The sequence below is a fragment of the Rhea pennata genome, chromosome Z (genome assembly GCF_028389875.1).
Source record: "Rhea pennata isolate bPtePen1 chromosome Z, bPtePen1.pri, whole genome shotgun sequence".
NCBI lineage: Eukaryota > Metazoa > Chordata > Aves > Rheiformes > Rheidae > Rhea > Rhea pennata.
In genome coordinates, this window is record NC_084702.1 from 31,101,842 (window position 1) to 31,122,574 (window position 20,733).

General features: G+C 39.8%; 1 protein-coding gene across 1 annotated transcript; it reads right to left on the minus strand.

Annotated features, from left to right (window-relative positions):
* Positions 1–1,397: 1,397 nt before the first annotated feature.
* On the minus strand, positions 1,398–5,119 carry LOC134153830 (cryptic protein-like). Its single transcript, XM_062600289.1, has 6 exons — positions 5,097–5,119; positions 4,539–4,588; positions 4,254–4,430; positions 3,242–3,356; positions 3,017–3,126; positions 1,398–1,501 (listed from the first exon to the last, which is right to left on the minus strand). Exons 1-6 carry the CDS (start codon positions 5,117–5,119, stop codon positions 1,398–1,400), a joined length of 579 nt encoding a protein of 192 aa, XP_062456273.1.
* Between the last annotated feature and the right edge of the window lie 15,614 nt (positions 5,120–20,733).

The following is a 20,733-nucleotide window of genomic DNA, read 5'->3' on the forward strand; positions in this document are numbered from 1 at the left end:
AACTTCACTGTCTTGATATCTGACTTTTTTAAACCTGAGGAAACATAGACACGTGGGTACAGATGAGTTTCTGGAAAGTTGTATTTTGAGAAAAGGATCATTTTTGGTCTAGTGCATCTTACATAAAGGCTGAGAAGCTTTACTCTCTTTCCATCAACATTCGATGCATGGAAAGGAGCAGTCTGAATTGTAATTTAGTGTGAATACACCTTTAGACAATGATTGTCTGCAAAAGTCTATTACTGCACAGCCCTAGATTCAAATGCAGCCAACATATGAAGTCATTTGTTGGCAATGCATCTTTCTCTGCTTAGTAGCTGAACTGTGGTCTTGATTTGTAGTACTAGAGAAATTAATGATTTATAAAATTATTAAAGGATGCCTAATGACTTTAGAGCCAATAAAATTATAAAGCTGATTTATTTCTACGTGGTAGCTTCACATTCAGAGAATGAAGGTATATTTTAGGCTTCTTTTGCATTTTTTTTTTAATAAAGTTTTTTTTGTTTGTTAGTTTTTTGGTTTTTTTGATGTCTTATAAACTTTCAGCACAAATGTGGTCACACGTTCCAAACATTTTTTACTTTACAGCCTGGAAATACTAACATTTAAGTGGTTTATAAATCAAGATATATTGCCCATATAAAAGGTTTAAATAGGTTCCTCCTCACTATCTATTAAAAATAAAAAATTCTCACAATCATAAGACGTAAAATAAAATCAAAAAAATCAACTATATATTCTTAAGAAATATATTTCCTGTCTAAGATTATGCATAGAAGACATTTATAAGAAATAATAACAGAAGCTGAGAAACTAACTTTGAGTTCCTCTGTATATTAGGGTTTGAAATATGTCCTTCAAAAGCTCCTTATTTTTTTCAAATTTCAGACTGTTCATTCTACTCTGTCTTTTTCTAACCATTTTGTTACTGGATACAATACAATGACAATGGCAGATAGGTAGAATTTTCATGTTTAAATGAAGTCAAACATAAAAACTCTTCTGAAAAAAAATTACCTTTATTTGTTAAAGTAGCTGGTATGATATACAAAGGAAATGACTATAATTTGCAATACTTAAGGCATAGAGCATTGGAGTTTTTTCTTCCACTGGAAGAACAATGTTTTAAAACTAGAGAACTGTTAGAATCAGACATTAATAGTAGTAATAAAATAATAAAATATTAATAAATACTTCACATTCATATAATCTGAGTTTATAATAATCCAAGCATTTCAACACTAACTAAATACGTCTTAATATGCCTCCGACATGTAGATGGAAGCATCGCCTAGTTTACAGGAGAAAAGTAAAATTGCATATGACTCATGGTGAGGGTTACATGAACCCAGAGATATTCCCTTTGTGCAGTTTCATAGCTGCCAGCAGCAGAGCTACAGGAGGAAGGGGAGTAGGCAAAAGAATGCAAACACTGTTTGCTCTAATCTTAGGCCATTAGAATATAGTCTGGGTATTTCCTCCTCTTCTGCTTTCAGATCTGTAAAAATACCAACAATAAAATGGTTAACAAGAGCAAAATGTAAACTTTATAAAATATAAGGATGTTCAACACACTTTGAAGCTTCTCCAACATCTCGCAGGTACTTAAGTTAAAGGTATCAGCTGTTAAAGCCAATCACAGAAGCTATTCTCTGGGGAGAGATGTGAATAGACGTCCCATCAATGATCGTTTGAGGAGCAACTGATAGCACTTATCAGCTCTTGCAGGCATTAATCTCAGAATAATCAAAAGTAAATACCCAGCAAAAGCAAGAGCAAGATCTTCACAAGAAGCATGCACTCAAGCCTGCATGGAGCCTTTTAACCCTTCCGTTAACAGGAAGGGCCTCCATTTATAGCCATTAGCACAAGCAGAAAGCAATACCCTCACCCAGATGGGGGGTAAACAGCTGATTCTCCCTGGCACCTTTGCTGCCTCTGAAGCTGAGCTCAGGAGCAGTAAGACTGCTTTCACTGAGCAGGGCCAGGCCTATTAGGTCTTTTGCTCCTGTAACAAACAGCAGTAGGGTTGATTCAGAGTTAAACATTCAAAGAAACTTGGCAAGAAAGCATTAAGCTCTTCTGAAGGGTGTTGCTTAGTTGCCGCATGTAGACTTCAAGGTAAAAGTAGTTTTGGCTGTGGTTGTGAAGATACAAATAATTGCTTTTTAAAGCATTTCACCTTGCTAGGCTTATATGCTTATTGTGCAGTAGGGCACTCCCTCGGGATCTGTGAGGCTCAAGCTTAAAAATTTGTGTTTTATTCCAAATTGATGGCAAAACTGAGGTGTTATAGCTTTAATACAATGTTCAGACAGCCTCTTCTTTCCCTGAGCAAGTCCCTGACAGTATTGTTGGCTACAAGTAAATCTTTGAAGCTATTTAGACCTGTTGCTAACCCGTGATGTTAGCACAACTGAAGGAGAAGTAAGTCGTACAGGATGGGAGCAGATCACCACAGAGGAAGGCAGGAATGTTTTGCGCTGGCTTTGTCCTAGGAGATGCATTAAACTCTTACAAGCCATTGCTTAGGAGTATGAAAGCATGGATGTTTCCCCTAGACACAAATCAAGGCTTATGGCTACACATTTCTGTGCAGTGCGCTCAGGCTTAGAGCTCTATATAAGAATATACTTGAAATTATGATACAGATCTGAATTCAGACCCATTTTCTGCCATTTGTGGGTTAAGTAACTTATGCAAAGATCACAAAAGTTTTCAGCGCTTTGATTTTTCTGATATAATACTGGTTTATACTTCTACCTTACCAGCTCAAACTGATGATTTTCAAGTATGGCTAACCCTCTCCCGACTTAAGGATTTTTATGCTTTAGTATAGCTTTACTATGCAAGTGACAGCTCTATCATATACGTCTCACTGATGTGCTTCTCTGAAGCAGGGTAGGCCCCTGCGTAAGTTTAAACAGAGCACATATGCGGTCCTCTGCCTTTGCAGAAGGCAATTCTGCCAAGCACAAAATAAAGCAGAGCGACTGACCATGCTGTCCCTTACCGCAGTTGCTGTGTGTGATGTCTGAGAGACAGTGCAGGGTACCGTAGCCACACCGGCAGAGCTGACAGCCCCGCAGCACCCAGGCGCCATGGGCAATGCTGCCGCAGTTGCTGTCAAGGACAAGGGAAACTTTTTTGCATTTTTTGTATGTCCCCAAACCCCCACAAAAAATAACCACCCGGAGCAGCTCTGTCTGCCTCTGCATGGTTTTAGTTTGGCTTTTACCTTTTCCGCTCATCGTATTCACAGTATCTGCCGGTGAAATGCTTTTGGCAGGCACAGAAAGTCCCCAGGATGCAGGTCCCCCCGTTCCGGCAGCAGTGCCTGTTCAGCTTTTTACCTGCAAGACAGCATAACCTGTTTTCCCAAGAATTCAGGGGCGCTTCGAACCTCCTCTTTTCCTCACTTGTTCTCTTGGGTCCCTGCAGTTGCCAAAGGATGGTAAGGATGTCTAGTTTTATTGTCTTTAGAGACAATAAAATTAGCTGCCTGTTAAGAGTGTTTGCTCAGCTAAGCCGAGTTTGTTTAGTTAAGGATTAGAAGCAAACTACTAGGGATTATGGGATGGTCAAGAGGCAAAGACTGGCAAGCCCTGCAGGAGCAGCATGGACTCAGGTGAAATGTTTCACCTCCGCAGAGGCAGGTTTCCGTCACACTCCGAAGCAAGGCAAGGTTACTGGGAAGTGTTGCTTATTTTTGAGAGGGCAAGGGGACTTTCCCTCAACTGCTTCTCAAGTGCCTGGGTCATAAATCTTTATGTATGTATCTGGTAGGAAACAAAAAATCTGCTCTTGCTTTTTCTTATAGTACTGTTGCCTACAAATAGCAAACAGTCCTTTTTTCTGTAAATAAATACTTTTTAGCTGTGCAATATAGAAAATTTTACAAAATGAACAGAATTTACAAACACTTTGCAAGTCCAAAGGAGCATCCCTTCTTTAATTCCTAGTATCTTTCTCTATTTTCTATTATCACCATTAAATAGTTTGTAAATAAAAGGGGAAGTTTAAAAGGCAGCAGGTTAAGATGCAGTTTAAAAGATAAAAGTTCTACCTTAAATCTTTATCACCACTTTGTGTGTGGCCAAGAGAATAATTTAAATTAGCACCCATATAAATTCAACAGGCTGAAATCTGCCATCCAGATCAGTGCACAGGAGAAGAGTCAAAGCATTATTGTGATACAACATTTAAGAAAACATTTTAATGACATTTTTAAAGAAAATAATGTTACCTACTCTCTGTAATGCCAGTGAAAGGTACAAACGTCTGTGAATGCTGCTGCTTTCTGCTTTCATAACTCTGATTCATGTCACTGAGAGTATGTATAACAGTTCCTTCATTTTTAGGCTGTTGCTTTTGTGCAGTGGCATTGACGTTTTCCATATCTTTTTCATGTTCTTCTTTTTCACGACCTTGGCAAGTGTAAATAGGGAAGAGAGAGTAGCTTGTAATGAGACAATGCTGTAAAGGTACAAGAGAAAGATCGGGGGGGGGGGGGGGGAACATGAAATTTTCCTTACCTTTTCCTAAATGAATGGCCTGCCAGACCAGAGTCACAGTAAAAAGAATTCTACAAAAGAAGAAAAAAGAGAGAAAAAGAAAGGGAGATTGGTTTGTGGGACTTACATACAGACGCCAAAAAAAAAAAAAAAAAAAAAAAAAAAAGAAAAAAAAAAAAAAAGCTTTTTTCAAAACATTAACAACTATTAATATAATGCATATCAAAAAAATTGTGTCAGCAGTAGTTTGGATTAGTGCATCAAAAATCTCAAGCTATCTTGAAAAAAAAATCACAAGGACATAGACATTACATTTTCTTCCAGAAAGCCACAGATTCCGTACATTTCACCGGTTGACAACCAGCCCCAAACGCCTCCTTCTGTACACTTCTCGACACAGCTAGGTTGTTACCAGCGAGCCACAAAGGCAGGTAGAAAACACCAGCCTTCGCCCGACCCGCACTTGCAGGTACGTTGCTCCCATTCGGTCTCCTGGCCTGGTCGTGTCCCAGAAAATCACCACTGAAAGGAAAGGCCTCCTTGGCCAGCAGAGGTACCTGGCAGGGCTGACAGCCTTACCTAACGTGCTGTCCGCGGTGCATTTTCCTACGCCCGAAACACTGGTGAGAGCCCTCAGATCCCTCAGACAGCTCGTGCAGAGGGTCCGAGCCCCTCACCGCGGCGCCTGCCGGCAGCAGCTCTCGCACCCTGCGCCGCACCAGGAGAAAAGAGGCTGGAGGACACTTTTCTCTTTCTTTCCAGCTTATGACGGCAGAGAAGAGACATATCTCCCAGCAGGACCGCTGGCTGAGCCCTGACTGAGGGGCTGAGGGGCAGTGACCACCTCCCTGAGCGGGGATCCCTGCCCTGCCCCTGATTGACATGCTGACAGGGTGGAGCGAGGTGGGAGCAGCTACTGCTGGGGGGCAGCTTAAGGGCCCACGGCTGGGAAGGAGCCCAAGGCAGGAGAGAGATCTCGGCTCCAAAGCGTGTTTGTTAACATCAGTAAATACACTGACGCCACATATAAGTAGAGATTTTTGATGTGCTAATCCAAACTACTGCTGGCATAAAATTTTTATAACACACATTATATTAATAGTCGTCGATGCCTTAAAAAAGCATTCTTTTCCATTTCTGTTTTGGTGTCTTAGTCCCAAGGAGAACAGTCCAGACTAAGTCAAGTGGCTTTGAAATTGTGTGTGTGTGTTGGGGGGGGAGTGTGCTCTCAGGAGCTTTTCCCTCACGTCTCCTGTGGGGACACTAACCTCTGGAGCACAGAGGTATGTGGCTGGAGATATGAAACTGCTGTTTCTGAAATAAATGCTTTAGTGCACACAGCATCACAGTGGGGGTGAAACTGTTGACTGTAATTGATCTAAGCTCATTTTCTGGAAGACGTAGGCCAACTCCTTTCGTTACATAATCGCTTGTTTTACAGTCTATTTTATATTTGTTACCAATTTAAATTGGTTTATCTAAATTTACTTTTGTTTCAGGCTTAAACTGAAGTACCAAATTTTTTGAATTAAGTGTCTTTGATGTATATTTGTGTGTAACCAGATAAATCCTCACTGGAAGAATTTATATGCTCCCACATGCAGTTAAGATATTTAATACAAAAAATGTCACAATAAAAATCACAATATGTTAACTCAGGAAGAGATTTTATTTTTTCTATCTTAAATTGCAATAATTTTGGAGACACAGGTTAGTCTTTCACTGTTATGCTGTTTGTCTCTATCTGCTTTGAATCATGGGGACTTCTGAACTAAACATACATCAAGGTTTGGCTACTTACTTAAATTCTATGAAGTATGTTCAAGTACTGTCATAGGAATAGATGGTTGCCCTGAATTAGGCCTGTAATAGGTTTCACGCAAAATGAAAGAGGTGTCAGGTTTGTATGTATTGATATATTCTAAGTTTTTTCAGAATATGCAAATATTTCTTTAGGTCAAGCATTCCCAATTCAAATAACACTGATTTTAAACTGATTTCAAACAACTATTTTTTTTCAGTTGTAAAACATAACTTTGTTTGGAGTTCAAAAAGAACAGCCATAGTTAAGTTACATTGTTACTCCTTATTGTATTAGGTACAAACATTCATTTTCAACCTGGTCCAGCTGGCAGTATCACTTTAAGTTATAAACTTCAGACTGTAGCACTGTCATTTAGAATCTATTTTGCTGGTTTTCCCCTCCCCATAGACTGTAGGCAGAAAAAACAAACAGAGATAAGCAAACACAGGAACATCACACTTGTTGGGCTTTTTAATAAATGCAGTGTCAATATAGCTCTCCTGAAGAGCTTTTCTAGGTATAAAATTTCCAGGTCTGTACTAGGGGTAACTCTCAGTGCTGGTAAAGAAATATTGATCAATTTTCACACCCTGTGCCATTTGTTTAAGATCAGAAGTCAACCCTGTAAATGCAAGAGCTAACAGCCTGGGGAGCCATAAAGCACTTAGTAAACATTGCTCACTGTGATACCTAGCTCCTATCTTCCTGAAGCCTCTCCATGAAGGCACATGTATAAATGGAGAAGTGAATTGCCAGGATGCCAAGGTTGTTCAACTGTCCTATGGAGGCAGAATTGGAATGATGCTGAGGAAAAGTGCTGCTGTCTGATGTTGACCAAAGCTGCCAGAAAGCTACTGCCTCTGCCCCAAGGATTTGAGAGGATCTGTGGTAAGGAGATACGCACCTCCATTATCAGCTTTAAACAAGATAAGAGTGGAGCCAGCCAAAGAGCTGGCCCTGAAAATTTCAGTGAAGTGCTGTGTATGTAAGAGATGGTTAAACATTGGTTAAGTATTAGGAGTCTTTAGTGCTGTTAGTTACTACAGTAGGTCAAGTGGTCTATATGGATAAGGTGCTGGGGAAAACACAAGGGTACTTTATTAGGCCATATGACCCTTCTTGTGTTCATCCAGGGCATTGTAGCTCCATAACCCACGTTTTCTGGCTACCTTCTGGTGGAGGGCTACATTGAAGAACAAAGCATGGTTAGCAAGTGTTGTTTTCTGCTATATTAGTGTTTAATACCAAGCGTATTTATGTGCTGACATTTAGTGTTTCTGAGCACTTGTGGAATCAATAGCTGTTTGAGGACTGGAACGAACCACAGGTAAAAAAAAAAAAATAAAATAAAAAAGACATCCATGGTTTTTGGAAGTTGCATGGGGGAAACCTTCTTAAGGGTATGGAAAATCAAATGACAGCCAGTGCAGCCAGTGTGTTGTCTGCCAGCTGGGGAGCTTTAAGTTCCCAAGTTCCACTTTAGAGCTTGGACCAGATTGCTAACCAGAGTGATGCAATCTTAAATTAGTTATGTAGGATATGGAACAACGGAAAGCAACTATCCCCCTGGGCATTTATTTTTGGCTTGAGAAATCTGGGAAGCACAGATTGGGTGAAGTTCAGCTCTCTGTGGAAAGGGCAGAGCTGAGGTGTTTCCACCTGGGTGCTCCAGGGTGCTTAGCTAATTAATGATAAAGATGCTGAACGGAAAGGTCTAATACTAGTGTAGCCTCAGATTTTTTGCTATTGCTGTTGGCTGCAGCTGCTACGTTGAATGTTCTCTTATGTTTTCATAAGATTTTCTCAAGACAGGCTGGCCAGATCCGCTCTTTTACTGTAAGACATTTTCTGTGGTATCCCTATAGGGGTTATTTTTATTGCTCCTTTTTCCTAATGTGTGTATGAGATGTAGCTATAGATATAGGAGTTTAGTCTTGTTTAAATGAGTGGTAAAAATGCCCTGAGCAGCTTTGCTTACTTCAAGTTAAGAATGACTTACTTTAGGTTAGTTTGAATCTGCCAACAATTGACTTAATAGAGTAAGAAACAGGAAAATAAGATAATCCATGCAGTGATTAGCATCAGTTTAACTAATCCATACATTCATGATCAACTTAAGTGGGGATGAACAGCTGCTGCTGATGAAAGCACAAGTACCCCTTTGCCTTACACCATGGTCTGTCTGCTCCACAGCTTCCCTCACACTGCCAGCTGTGTCTGTGCATCACAAGTGAGTTGGAGCAGGGATTTTATCTGACTGAAAACTTAGATGGAAGAAAAATGGTTAGTCTTCAGCTGAATTATTTCCTTGACATGGTTCACCACAAGAACACTGGCAGAAAGGGGAAACAGGAATAAGCAGCTGTGGACATGTAAAGGGAGCCCCTTTCATCAGCAGAGTTGTCTTACACCAAATTAAACTGATTGCAGAATTTGCGAATAGAATTCAGTTCATAATTTTAAAGTGGCATTCTCATCCATAGGAAATAAAACCACAGCCAGTGTACCCACATGATAACGATACCATCTTCTATCCACTCATCATATTAGTGCTGACTAATACAGAGAAGTAGAAGAGTCGTCCTGCAGCTCTCTGACAACACAGGAACGAAGGTTAGTACAAACAAGATGGGATCTCATCACAAAATGAGAAGAAACAGCTATAGCAGTTGGAGAGGGAGCCTTATGCAGATGTAATACAAAGATGTCATGCCCAAGCAATGTTTTGTCGTTGCCTACCAGGTATATTTATGGAATAAAATCAACCTTGTAACAGTGTCCTGTAGGTTTTCTTTTTACTGAGTCTAGTGGCTAGTTGTTAAACTGAATGAAAAAAATCAATACAGTAGTGCAACTGTGTAATGAAAACGAATGTATTTCATGTCTCCTGGGTACCACAAAAGACGATTTATTGTTCTGCTGGGACATGATGAAAGTGTTCTCAGGAAACCCTGGCCATGTTCTTCTAAGAGAAGAGTTCTTTTGCAAATGAACCAATCCTAACACCATGACACTCCTTACATCAGCCTTTTTCATCCTCTTTTTTTTCCAAAAAAAGGTGAAATTTTAGTCTTTTATTGAGGAAAGAAGACTTCCTTCAGGAATGGAGACTGAGCAAAGAAGTAGTTTCCCACAATCATTTCATCTGAAGTTTGAAAAGAAAAGATCAGGTTTTAAGTCTCCCAAGACTCTGCAGAGAGCTCTAATGTATGTCCACAGGGTCAGTACTATTGAACTCCTACCATATTTTTGGCTGAATACACTTCTCCTTCATCATTATACTATCAAGTGAGCATCCACCATTTGGGTAGCTGTGTGAACACTTCAGCTTTAAGAACAGGCTTTTACTAGCTGTACAGAGCCTACTGAGAGTCATGTAGTCTTACTGTGCTACCATTTGGGGGACATTTTGTTAGCTCAATCATGCCCTGAAGCTATATCTTTCTTGCAAAATTATCTTTGGTATCTATCTGAAAAACTATCTTTTCCATAAACAAAATGCAATTGCTTGAGCTTAATAGTGTATTTTGACCTGGCCTTGTAAGGTCACCCAACCAGTTGATCAATGCTAGCAGTAAAGACAGAAGCAATTCAAAGGTTGAATGGTTGTGAGGCGTCGGCCATCAGTTACACTTGGAAATACCAAAGTGTAGTACAGCTGTTGCTGTAGGATATGACCATAGATAGCCTACTGGGTTTGTATAGTATAATACAAAGCATTTCATAAAAGCTTTGAAGGGACTCAAAACAAGGGACCCACAGCCTAATTCATGGGTTAAGACGCACATCCCAGACTGCTGTGAATGCAAACTCTGGAATGGATCTTTCTTTACCCTTAAAACTAGCCACGGACCTCTCATTACTTCAGGATTAAATGATGTGTTATAACTGAGCCAATGTAACTCTCTGCCTCTGCTGAAGGCAGTCCTGTGGCCTCCCTTGCATTGGTTCTGGTGGTGTTGGACTCTTTACTCAGCTGAATCCATTTGCTAATCTGGAATAAACCTATCTGCTTTCTTTTGCTAGGTTAGTTTTCTGGCTTAGTGAATTGAATCAGCTCAGCAAGAGGTCCAGTGAGCATCAGAGCTAGTGTGAGAGATGAGGAAGTGGGTGGCTCAGATCAAGGGACTGAAGGAAAGAGACTGGCAATATATCTCTTTTTCAGGTGTTATGGGCTATTAAATTACCCTAAACCATAGTGTCTCACTTCACTCTTCTTCTTTTTCTTTTCTTTTTCCTTGAACCCATTGATTCAAATCCAAAGTAGTAGGCAGCAGGTTTATGTAAAAAAGGCACTTTGCAAAACTGCATATGGGTAATGAGATATCTGTAAAAACAGTTATGACACTTCTTGATGAATTATCCCTGTAGGCAGCAGGGATGGCAGGCAAAAATGAGAGATCCAGTAGTTATTTTAACCTGTTGTAATAGTAATTAAATGTCAATAACAATTAATATATAGACATAATGCCATATAGTAATTTATATTTCTATCAGAAGTAGTCCAGATCTTCCTTTTGTCTCCACTTGATTGCTCTCACTCCCCTGTGCCAGCCCTGGTGTTCACGGAGCCATGCTGGAAGCTAGGGTAGAGAACTAGTAAGACTGGAAAAAAACACTTTTGGTGTGTTAGATTTCAGGCTAGATGGGCTCTAGAGTGCTGCACAGGGAGGAAGCAAGAGCGAACAGGTGGAAGAGGCAGAGGCAGAATCCAGCCCATTCCTTTTTTATGGCAGTGTAGCTACAGATAGGATTAAAGTGTCTATAAAATCATGGTTGTACAGTAAGTTAGCAACACACTGAAGAATGTGCAAGCATTTGTAGCTTTTCAAGGATGGTATGACGGATTATGATATTTTTCCAAATTAAGTGTGATGGCTGAAAACCATTAGGAAATGGGAGAGAGAGGTAACATGTTGTTAGCTGCTGGTACCTTGCTTCTGTGCAAGGCAGAAAATGCAATGTCTGGCTGAGCTCACAATTTGGAAGCAACAAGGCTTCAGCTTCCAGCTCAGCCCTGGCCCAACCATCCAAAATGTGCTGTATGTGCCACCATTCGTGGACCATTGGAGCTTGTGCTCCAAGTTGCTTTTCCCCAAGGGTGTAGTGAAGGACCAGCCAAATTTCTGCCATTATAGTAGTTCAAGATCTGTTCCACGTTGGCTTCAGAACTATTTGAACTGAACTGGAGCTGTGTAGGTTGGCATCTCTAAAATACATCCTTTTACTAGAGTGAGCACACTTGGAATGATGCTAGGGAAAAGCTGCATTTGTCAACAGAGGCCGATGTTTGATATTTTAATCTAGGCACTCAGAATGGAGTGTTCCACATCAAAAGACAGTTTGAAAGTTTTCGGCCTGTGGGTGTTAGGGACAGTCTGTGAATTGCTTCTGAGAATACAAAAAATTCTCTGATAAAGATCGAACTAGAAACCCCATGAGTGAGAAACATAAGGATAGTTTCAAGTAGATAGACCAGACCCAGGGCTAAAGAATGGAAGGAACTGTTGCTCTGCCAGCAATGGGTGGCTTTGGTGTGCGGGAGGTTTCTGTGCCAGGCATGAGATTAAAGAGTTGGATGGCAAAAGTGACAGCAGGATCTCTACAGATAGGGTATGCTCTTAAGGAAAGAGCAAATCTCTGCATATGCTCAACTTGGGATCACTTTTGGTTTTAGGTAGAGTGATTACAGATTTAAGAAAAAGGGATCAGTATTTTTCCCATCTTTTTTCACTGAGCCTGGTAACCAACTCAGTTATTGTGTTTATGTGTGTTTATGCTTACATGGTTATACGGTATTTCTGCAATCTTTTAAGGTCAACAAGATGAAGTATCATTACAAAAGTGCAGTCTGTTTGCTCTATGAGAAGACTCTCATTTCAGAAATCCATAACAATATAACTTTTCAGAGTAAAATGGGCCTGCTTTAAGCATCTCTCCAAGTCTTTAACTTACACGATTTTTCGTAAATGAGTATCTCAATAAAAGTTAGTGTGCTTTGATTCACACAAAATCCTTTATGTCATTTGATTTAAACAGAGTCATGGGCTTAATCTTTGCTTTATATAGATATTCTGGTATATGAACTAATTTGTATTGAATCTAGTGGGCATATCTGTAGGAATAAAGTTATCTGCATTTCTAAGGCATGCTGTCTTGTATAGTCAGTTAAATAGTCTTCTCAGGCTGATTAATTATTAACTGTCCACAAACTGTAAAGCTTTCTCTTCAAACTTGGTGATAATGATGAAGAAAAGAAACAGTGGCTAGCAAAATGACTGGTGAGCAAATCATGCTTTTGGCAAACCTTACTTATTGGCAAGAAATGTTTTATCAGACAGCAGATATTGTAGAAACCTAACAGTTTCTTCTCTGATTACTCTGGCAGCTTGGTGGGACAGTGACTACAGTAGGAACTGGAGGTTGTGGCAGGGATGCTTTTAGAGCACTTCTCTGAAGATAAGGGGGCAGAAATAGTGTAAGTCAAGTAAAAAGCATATTGTGAGCAGTTATATTAACAGTGCGACTGTTTTGTCATCAAGTCATCAAACGTATTATGTCCTGAGGAAGAAGGCAGGATTGGTAAATTGATAGGAAGACTTCTCTGGAGCACAAAGTTTTACTTAATAAACTTTGAACTAGGAAGGGCACAAAACAAGGCGGCAGCTGCAATTTCACCCTGTGATAAGCATCTGTATGCATGCATATGTCACTTTTTTTGGCAGAAAAGCTGAGGTTTATTATGAGGTTCTTGCCCTGCTGCTCCTCTCACAGATTACTGTCTTCTTAGTTGTGCTGACTGCATTGTCATGTTATCATTCAAGCCAGAACAGTGGAAGGATTCAAGTCACTAATTATTTCATTCAAATCTGGTCATTTTACAGATCAAATGTAGTAGGCAGCCTCACAAATAGTTGAGCTGATGTAACTATATTTAAATGAAACCTGTGTGCTCAGGTCTTGTGAATGTGGTGCACCTCAATGACTGAGGAATAAAAATGTAAACTGATGAAAGTCCTGTGATTTTTCACCAGTGTTCACCTGTAACACTTTAAAGAGGTAGAAAAGGATTGAACCGATTTAATAGATTTCCACTATGTCTTGAGCCTCCAAGGGATATAGAAGCCTGGAATGAGAACACAGTTTATACGTATTTGGCTAACACAATATTGTTTGGTTAAAGATGAAATAGAGATAATTGCGGAATTCCAGTGAGCATTAAACTTCATCCCAACCAATGACAGTAGAAGAAATATCTGTAAATTTGGGTGAAGTTTATAGTTTGAGATAAATATATATTTAACATTTATGGCAAAACTTGGCTTAGCTTAATTCATTCAAACTGGTATTTAATAGATGTTTTGGGAACACTTATAAAATCTACCGCTTTCTCTGCTAAATCTTCCTATTTTTACAAGGGCACAGATTTCCAGGAGACTATGACAGTTCATCATTTGGAAAACTGCCCTTCATTTCCACACATAAAAATTGACAAGAAAAGAGTACTTTCTTCTATTAGCCAATTGTCCTGACGTTTCTCTAGTGGTCTAAAAACATTCACAGTTCCAGCCCTGCTTACTCATGTATTCATAGCAGATTAAATCTGTTTGACAGAATAGACTCTGTTTGTGAGAAAAGGTAGGAACATCTGTGGGGAATGCGTGCACTCCCAGGGCTGGAGGATTGGGCCATGTAGTCATGGCACCTCCTCTGATACGGAAGTGTTATATTGCCTGGTGCTAGTGTTTATGCTAGTGGGGTTAACATCACCAAAGTGCTTCTACCTGTTGATCCTACAGTGATGAATCTGTACTTGCATACGCACTTATGTGTCATATATAGTCTTAGTAAATTTATGACTGCCATCTATAAACTCCTGCAAAACCCCTAGCAAGCTAGTTTGCAAATCTGATTGAGAACTACGTGAACTAATGACTAGCCAGCACTACTTTTGGGTTGTGTAATGTCTTAACATCCTGATAGTGATCTGATCAAATGCCCACTGATGTGCATCTGATCTTGACTGATTACATTAGAATATTTTTTGTATGTGTTACTGTGTTTTCACTAAGATTTTACTCTAAGAGAGCTGTTTCCAGGTAGCTTGGGTTCTACCTAAAGATACCACAAATAAATATCCATATCCACTATAGGGATGGACAATACCCTTTTGTTATCCCTGTGCAGGCTCACAGACTGTTTTTTCTGCACATATTAAGCATTAACATGAGTTTGCTTTGTTCCAAGTGCATAAGTGAGAAAATCAGGATCATTTTGCTTTTGTACCACTTTGTGCACCTACTGAGTCTGGAGACTGGCAGACTTTTATCCTGGTGGTTGGCCCCAACTTTGGCTAGAATGCTGTTGGGATAGATGCAACCAAATAAGAAAGTCTCTGCTTTATAAAGCTCACTAATTACTTAGCTTGGGTCCTAGCTTCATGGTTTTAAGTTAACTAAGGAGAAAAGCGAAGTGAGTAACTGCCTTTCAAAGCACTAATCTACTAATGACTATTCCTCAGTAAGCCTCAGTTCAGTTTGCTTGTTTTGCCTTCTCTTAGACTGAATCTTTCTGTTCTTCTCTTTCCCTCAGACTTTCCCCAGTGCAAGTCTGACTCTTCGCTAGGAGCCTATGACCCTTTGCTGCGCAGATCAAATGGCCAGAACAATATCTCATTTTATTTGGAGCAAGGGCCTCTCAATGAGCTATGCTGCATCTACTCACTTCCATTTACCTTGTCACTCTACTGCTAACAGAAGAATTTCATATATACATTAACATGGCAGGGATATCAAGCAGGTCACTTAAAATATGTTTTGGGGAGATAATATTAGAGGGTTTTCCCTAAAAGATTTTCTGCTCTCTACAGGCTTTGCCTACTACCCTGCTTCCCAAACTGTGAACAGACTCTCTGTGGATAAATTGCTATCTTAGAAAAAAACATCTCCAGAAACTTTTTAGCTATGGGTTACAATATTAGGCAACAAGAGTTGTCTAACGAAGAAGTAACACTTTTTTGGGGGTGGCAATTTAACGAAGTATTGACAAAAAATGGAAAATATTGTACACCCCACAAAAGTTAGGCTTGAGAAGCCAGAGTGACAAAATATAGATCACATACTGTACTGTTACATTTGTTACTTACAGTTCACTCTTCTGTTTTTGATATTGAATGGGGCTGAAATCACACATAAGGCAATGCTAGCATGGGTAGTGTTAATGTCTCAGGCTTGTTTTATTTTGCAGCATTTTATTGTGCTTCTGTACAATTCTGAAAAGCTGAATTAATTGGTTTGATGTTACTACTGCATAACAGGGATTGAATCTGAGCATTGCATTGCTGCAAAGTGGTGGACAGCCTGAGTATGAAAGAACTCCATCCTAGAGATCAGTGAAATCATAAGCTACAGCAACCTCCTTCTTTCTACTCTAGCTTGACAGTGTGTCTTGTAATACCAGCCTGTGATCTAGTACAAAAAAAGGTGGCTAGATGAGATTTTGCATCAAGGTTTATTTTTTGGTCTCATTATTCCCCCATCTACTTTACTGTGTAAGCTTTACAAGCACTTGAGTAACCTGTCTGAGAGGGTGGCATGCCTTATGGTGGACACTGGAAGAAAGGGACAGAGAGATGGGAATACTGTAAAGTGACGTTGCTTCTGAATGGGGAATTGAACCTATAGTCAGGAGCAGGAGAGCAAAATATCGCATCTACATTGAAAAACAGTTTGCTGTCAAAAATTCAAACGCAGGGTTGGTTATATGTTTTTAAAACAAAGTCTCACTTTCTGTAAAGCTTATTCTGTTAAGCTTTGTATGATGTCAGAAAGTATCAGCTCCCAAGTGTCCACTTAACAAAAAGACTTATCTATGGGTGCAAAGAAAACAATTAAAATGCTCTGTTTTTATGCCAGGCTGAATTTCTGGGCTTGCAAAGAAGTAGCCTAAAGCAACTGCTCTGCTAGGCTGACAATGAAGGTGCAGTCTTGTAACTACGGCTAGGTGGAAATTTTGACAAATTGGAAAAGGCCTGATATCCAAATGAGAGGCTGTGGAAATACACCATTTTGACAGAACATTGTTCAGGAACAGGTACTCACCTTCAAAAAAGAAGAGTATCTTGACAGGTGGAGCTCTCAGCGGGGATTTGTAAGGCCCATGTTTGAATTCCTAGTTTTTCTGCTTTAGCCTAAGGAGCTGACTTGAGTTTTCACAAAAATCTAATTTTAGTGTCCTAGCCAAAAGTATATCAGTTATTTTGAAGTCTATCTCTGTTCATCTGTTTCTGCCTTCCTCTCTTTTGTGTCTAGTGGAGTCTCTATTTTTGATTAAAAAAAAAAAAACAAAAACAAAAACAGAGAAACCCCCAAAACAAAACCATGTTTGTGTCTTGATGCAAAGCAGGAAGATGTTTTACATCTCAACCTTTGCAGGACAGGGAATCAATTTTCTGCCTAGCTTTGTCTGGAGCATAATTATAGCAATTTTAATATCCTTAGCTTTAATTCTTATTATTGATCCTATTATTGACCATGTCTGCTTGTTTTCGTGCAGATGCAGACAAACAGACTTGTAGAAAATAACGCTTGTCAAGTGGCCATACATTCGTATTTTGCTATTCCAAAATGAGAAGGAAGGAGTGTTCTCAGTGTTTCCACGGCAAAAACCCCCAACCATTCCTGTTCTTTTTGCAATCTCAAAAGACTTTGCTCTTCACTTGACTACAAGCATTTTCTAGCTCTCTATATTCTCATATTCCAGCCAGGTGGCTAAAAAAATCTGCTGTGGCCAAAAAAGTGAGAATTAGGAGGGCAGCATAAAGCAGAAAACTATTTCTACACCCACCTTGAATTCAGGATGCACTGAAAAGCTAGTAACTGCACTAATTTCCACATAGAGTTTGATTTTGTTTTCAGATGTTGCATTTGTGTTAACTCCTCTGCTGATGGGCTGCAGAAATTGGGCATGTTCAGAGTGGGGAGGCAGCCCCTTAGCCTTGGGCCTGTGCCTCATGTAAAGTCCCCTCCTGGGCTTCTTGTCATGGCAGAGCATAGTCAGCAACTTATGGTCATCATAAGGAAAACTTCTCAGTTAATTCTACTTGGTTTATTCTTGTCAAAAAATCACCATTCTGCTGTGGTCATATATGCAGTCATGACAGACAGGCACTTGATTGCAGTGCAGTTGCTCGTCTGAGTTGATTGAAGCCATCTCTTCTCATGGAAAGTAACTGTGACTGAACTGTTGGCATAGGGGCAGAAATTTCTGTAGGTTTTTTTCCCTCTATCATTTTATTCTGGCAGAACTATCAGGAATATATTTTATTTTATATATATATATATAAACATTGTATATAAAAATATAGTATGTTTTATCAGGATAAAATATCTCATTAATAGCTAGCAATGCCATGTCAACATATTCAACTGTGTGGTGGAAGTGAAGGGCTTTGCAGCCAGTGCCTTGCGGGTGCAATGAGCTGTACAGAAAAGTCATAGCTGGCTGCAGATATGCAGGAAGGGTAGCTCTGGGTGGCCTCAGTTTGGCATTGCCATCAGTTGTTTTTTCTGATAGCTATGTGCAGCTGTGAGAGGCGGAGGGAGGTAAGCTGCAGAGCAGAACAGCAACTAAAGAACATGCACTTTTCTCGGGTAATCCTTATGTGTGGAAAAGATGGGCAAGGTCTTGCATCTATTAGTGCTAGGGCCGCATATGGCCCTGGCTTTGTATGTAGTTTCGAGAGAGCCAAGAATGAGGTCTGCACTGTAAATACAGGGACAGTTATGGGCCACAGCTTGAACATGTGGCTCAAGTCAGTACAGTTGAAGTTTTTACTCGTTGTACCGGGATATGACAAATTGTGAAAAACAAAAGCAATTTTGAACTTTCTTTGGACACCACATGATAAAATATAGGATGAAATAATAATGAAAAACAGCAGAAGCCGTCAGGGGAAACGAGGGATGGTATTTGGTTGGAGGTTTAGAAAAAAGGCTTAAAAAAGCCCACAGGCAATGAAATGAAATCTAATCTGTTTCCTTCTCTGCAGGGCTGCAGGACTGGAGTGTAATCTCTATTACTGTCATATTGCTTTCCAAGGGTAAAGTTTTAAAACTAACTCTTGTTAATTACTTTGTTGATTTTGCAACCACCAGGCTTCTTCATTCCCATCGTGAAAGACCTGTCATGTGTTCCTTTGTGCAGTTTGTGGAGTACGTGTGTGTGTGCACATGTGCACATATTCAAGGAGCTTTACTGTTGTTGATAAATAAACATCCAAAAAGCTGGAAATCCAGGTTCAGTTCATATTTGCATTTGCATTTTGGGGAAAGAGTGGAAAAAGGTCTTCTTTAAGATTGGCATTTTTGATTTCAAAATTCTTTCCTTTTAAGTGTTTTTTAAGCAAAAAAAAACCCCGAAGAATAAAAAAAAGAAAAAAAAACAAGTATGGAGGATAAGGGGAAGAAGGAAACTTAGGGAATCTTGCTAGAGATTTGGAAAGCTTGTATTCAAGTCCAATCAAGCAATAGAGCAAACTTTACTTCTACTATTGGTAGTTTACTAGCAGTGTATATTGGTCCTTTCATTTTTTCACCAGGTAAAGAAAGTGCAATAAAAACTTTGCAATAAGAAATTGCAAAACTTTGTGACTTCTTTGAAGCATGCCTGTTGTTTTCTATCCAACAAATGGGGACAGGCTCCAGGATGAAGTGAGCAGCTGCTTGCATTGCCCCTCCAGAAAATTGCATTTTCTCCTTGCCCCTTCAGCTCTGACCCTGCTTCTCATAGGGCATAGTGTGAGCTGAGAGGGAGCTTGGCTTGGACACAGAAGGAGACAAGGACAGTAGGAGAGGTGTTGCCCCACACAGATTTTGTGGAGCCTTTGAGCCTGATCTACACTACCAAGCTTATCAGTACAACTTGTTGCTTGTTGTAATAGCCTTCATACCCCTACTTGGGCACTCAGTTAAAAAATCTGATTTCACCAGGCTCTTCCTGCAGTATAAACTCCACCCATACAGCTCTATACAAACAAAGCCTTGTCAAGCACTTTGCTATTTAATCAGTTGCTAACCTGAACATGGGGACACCATCAGTTCCTGGGCTGCTTAATGATATATTTTTTCCCTTAAATCCATTCAAATTAAATAGCTGCAAAATGCACATTACCTTTGATTATCTAGCATTTACTGTGAGATACAGACAGGCTCATGTGTGAACTATTACTCTATTGAAAAAAAAATACTCCTTTTTTTTTCACCAGAAGGCAGTAAACAACATATAAACAACATATAAACATATAAACAACACCACAGAACAAATGTGTGTGCAATTACTGCACAAGAGTTAGCATGTGGTTACTTGTTATGTTGCATATTGTTACTTGTTATGTTGCATTCTGTATTTTGGCGTGGGAACTCAATACCCCGGGTAGAGGCACAATGAATATGAAATGCCTAGGACACACTGGCCCATCCTTACAGTGTGTCCAAGGTATACAGAAGAAAAGCTTCCCATAGTGCATGCACATCATGGATGAACGCATCTGTGTGTTTGCTTTTTTAGGAGTTCTGTATCTCAAGGAATCCCGTTGGTGTTACTGTTTCAGCTGGGCAAGTAATGAAATATTTAGCAAAATGCCCTAAACCTGAAACACTAGTTTGTCCCTTCAGTGAGAAGAGTGCTACTTGGATATCCCTTCTAGCTGAAAGTCTTGCAGCAGCTCATGTGTTAGGGCTTCAGCTGCAGCTCCCACTAGAGCTTTTCCCGCTGCCTTGCCTAGTAAAGAGGACCTAGACTTCCCAACACAGGGAAAGAGCTGAATGGCTTTCTGTTAGATGCCTGCAAAAATAAAGAATTCTGTGCTAATAATGCAAAAGAATAAATGGTCTGGGACAGGCCACGGGGTCAAGGACAAAGAGCCACTGCAGGGTAATTAGAAGCCACAAAAGGACAAAATATCTGTTTTCAATATTTCCTTTTCACCAGTATGAAGGCTGCAATCTGTTCCTGCTAGTGTCTACAAGAATACAATTGAGATGCTTTGTCTGACTGAGCAGGAAAGGAAGTGGAGGTAAAAGGGTAATTAACTCACTTTCTTTAAATACTAGAGGTTCCTGAAGGACTTTTGATACTATTATGGTTAATTTGCTCCTGTAAGTAACACATAGAATTTGGGTGTTCAAAGAGCATCATTGGCTCAACTCTGTTTCCATCTCATGAGCTGTGTCAGGCTCAAGACTCATCCATGGGAGTTTTGTGCACTTTTTTTCTGAATGTTTCACTGATAAGGGTCATTATTATCAGAGCTGTATAGGGCAGGTAGCTGGAGACACATTCTAGCCTTTTCTCAGCCTGAGGCAATTCAGCTGAGCTCTCCTATGTCTGTGGAGAATGACCTTGCCACCAAAC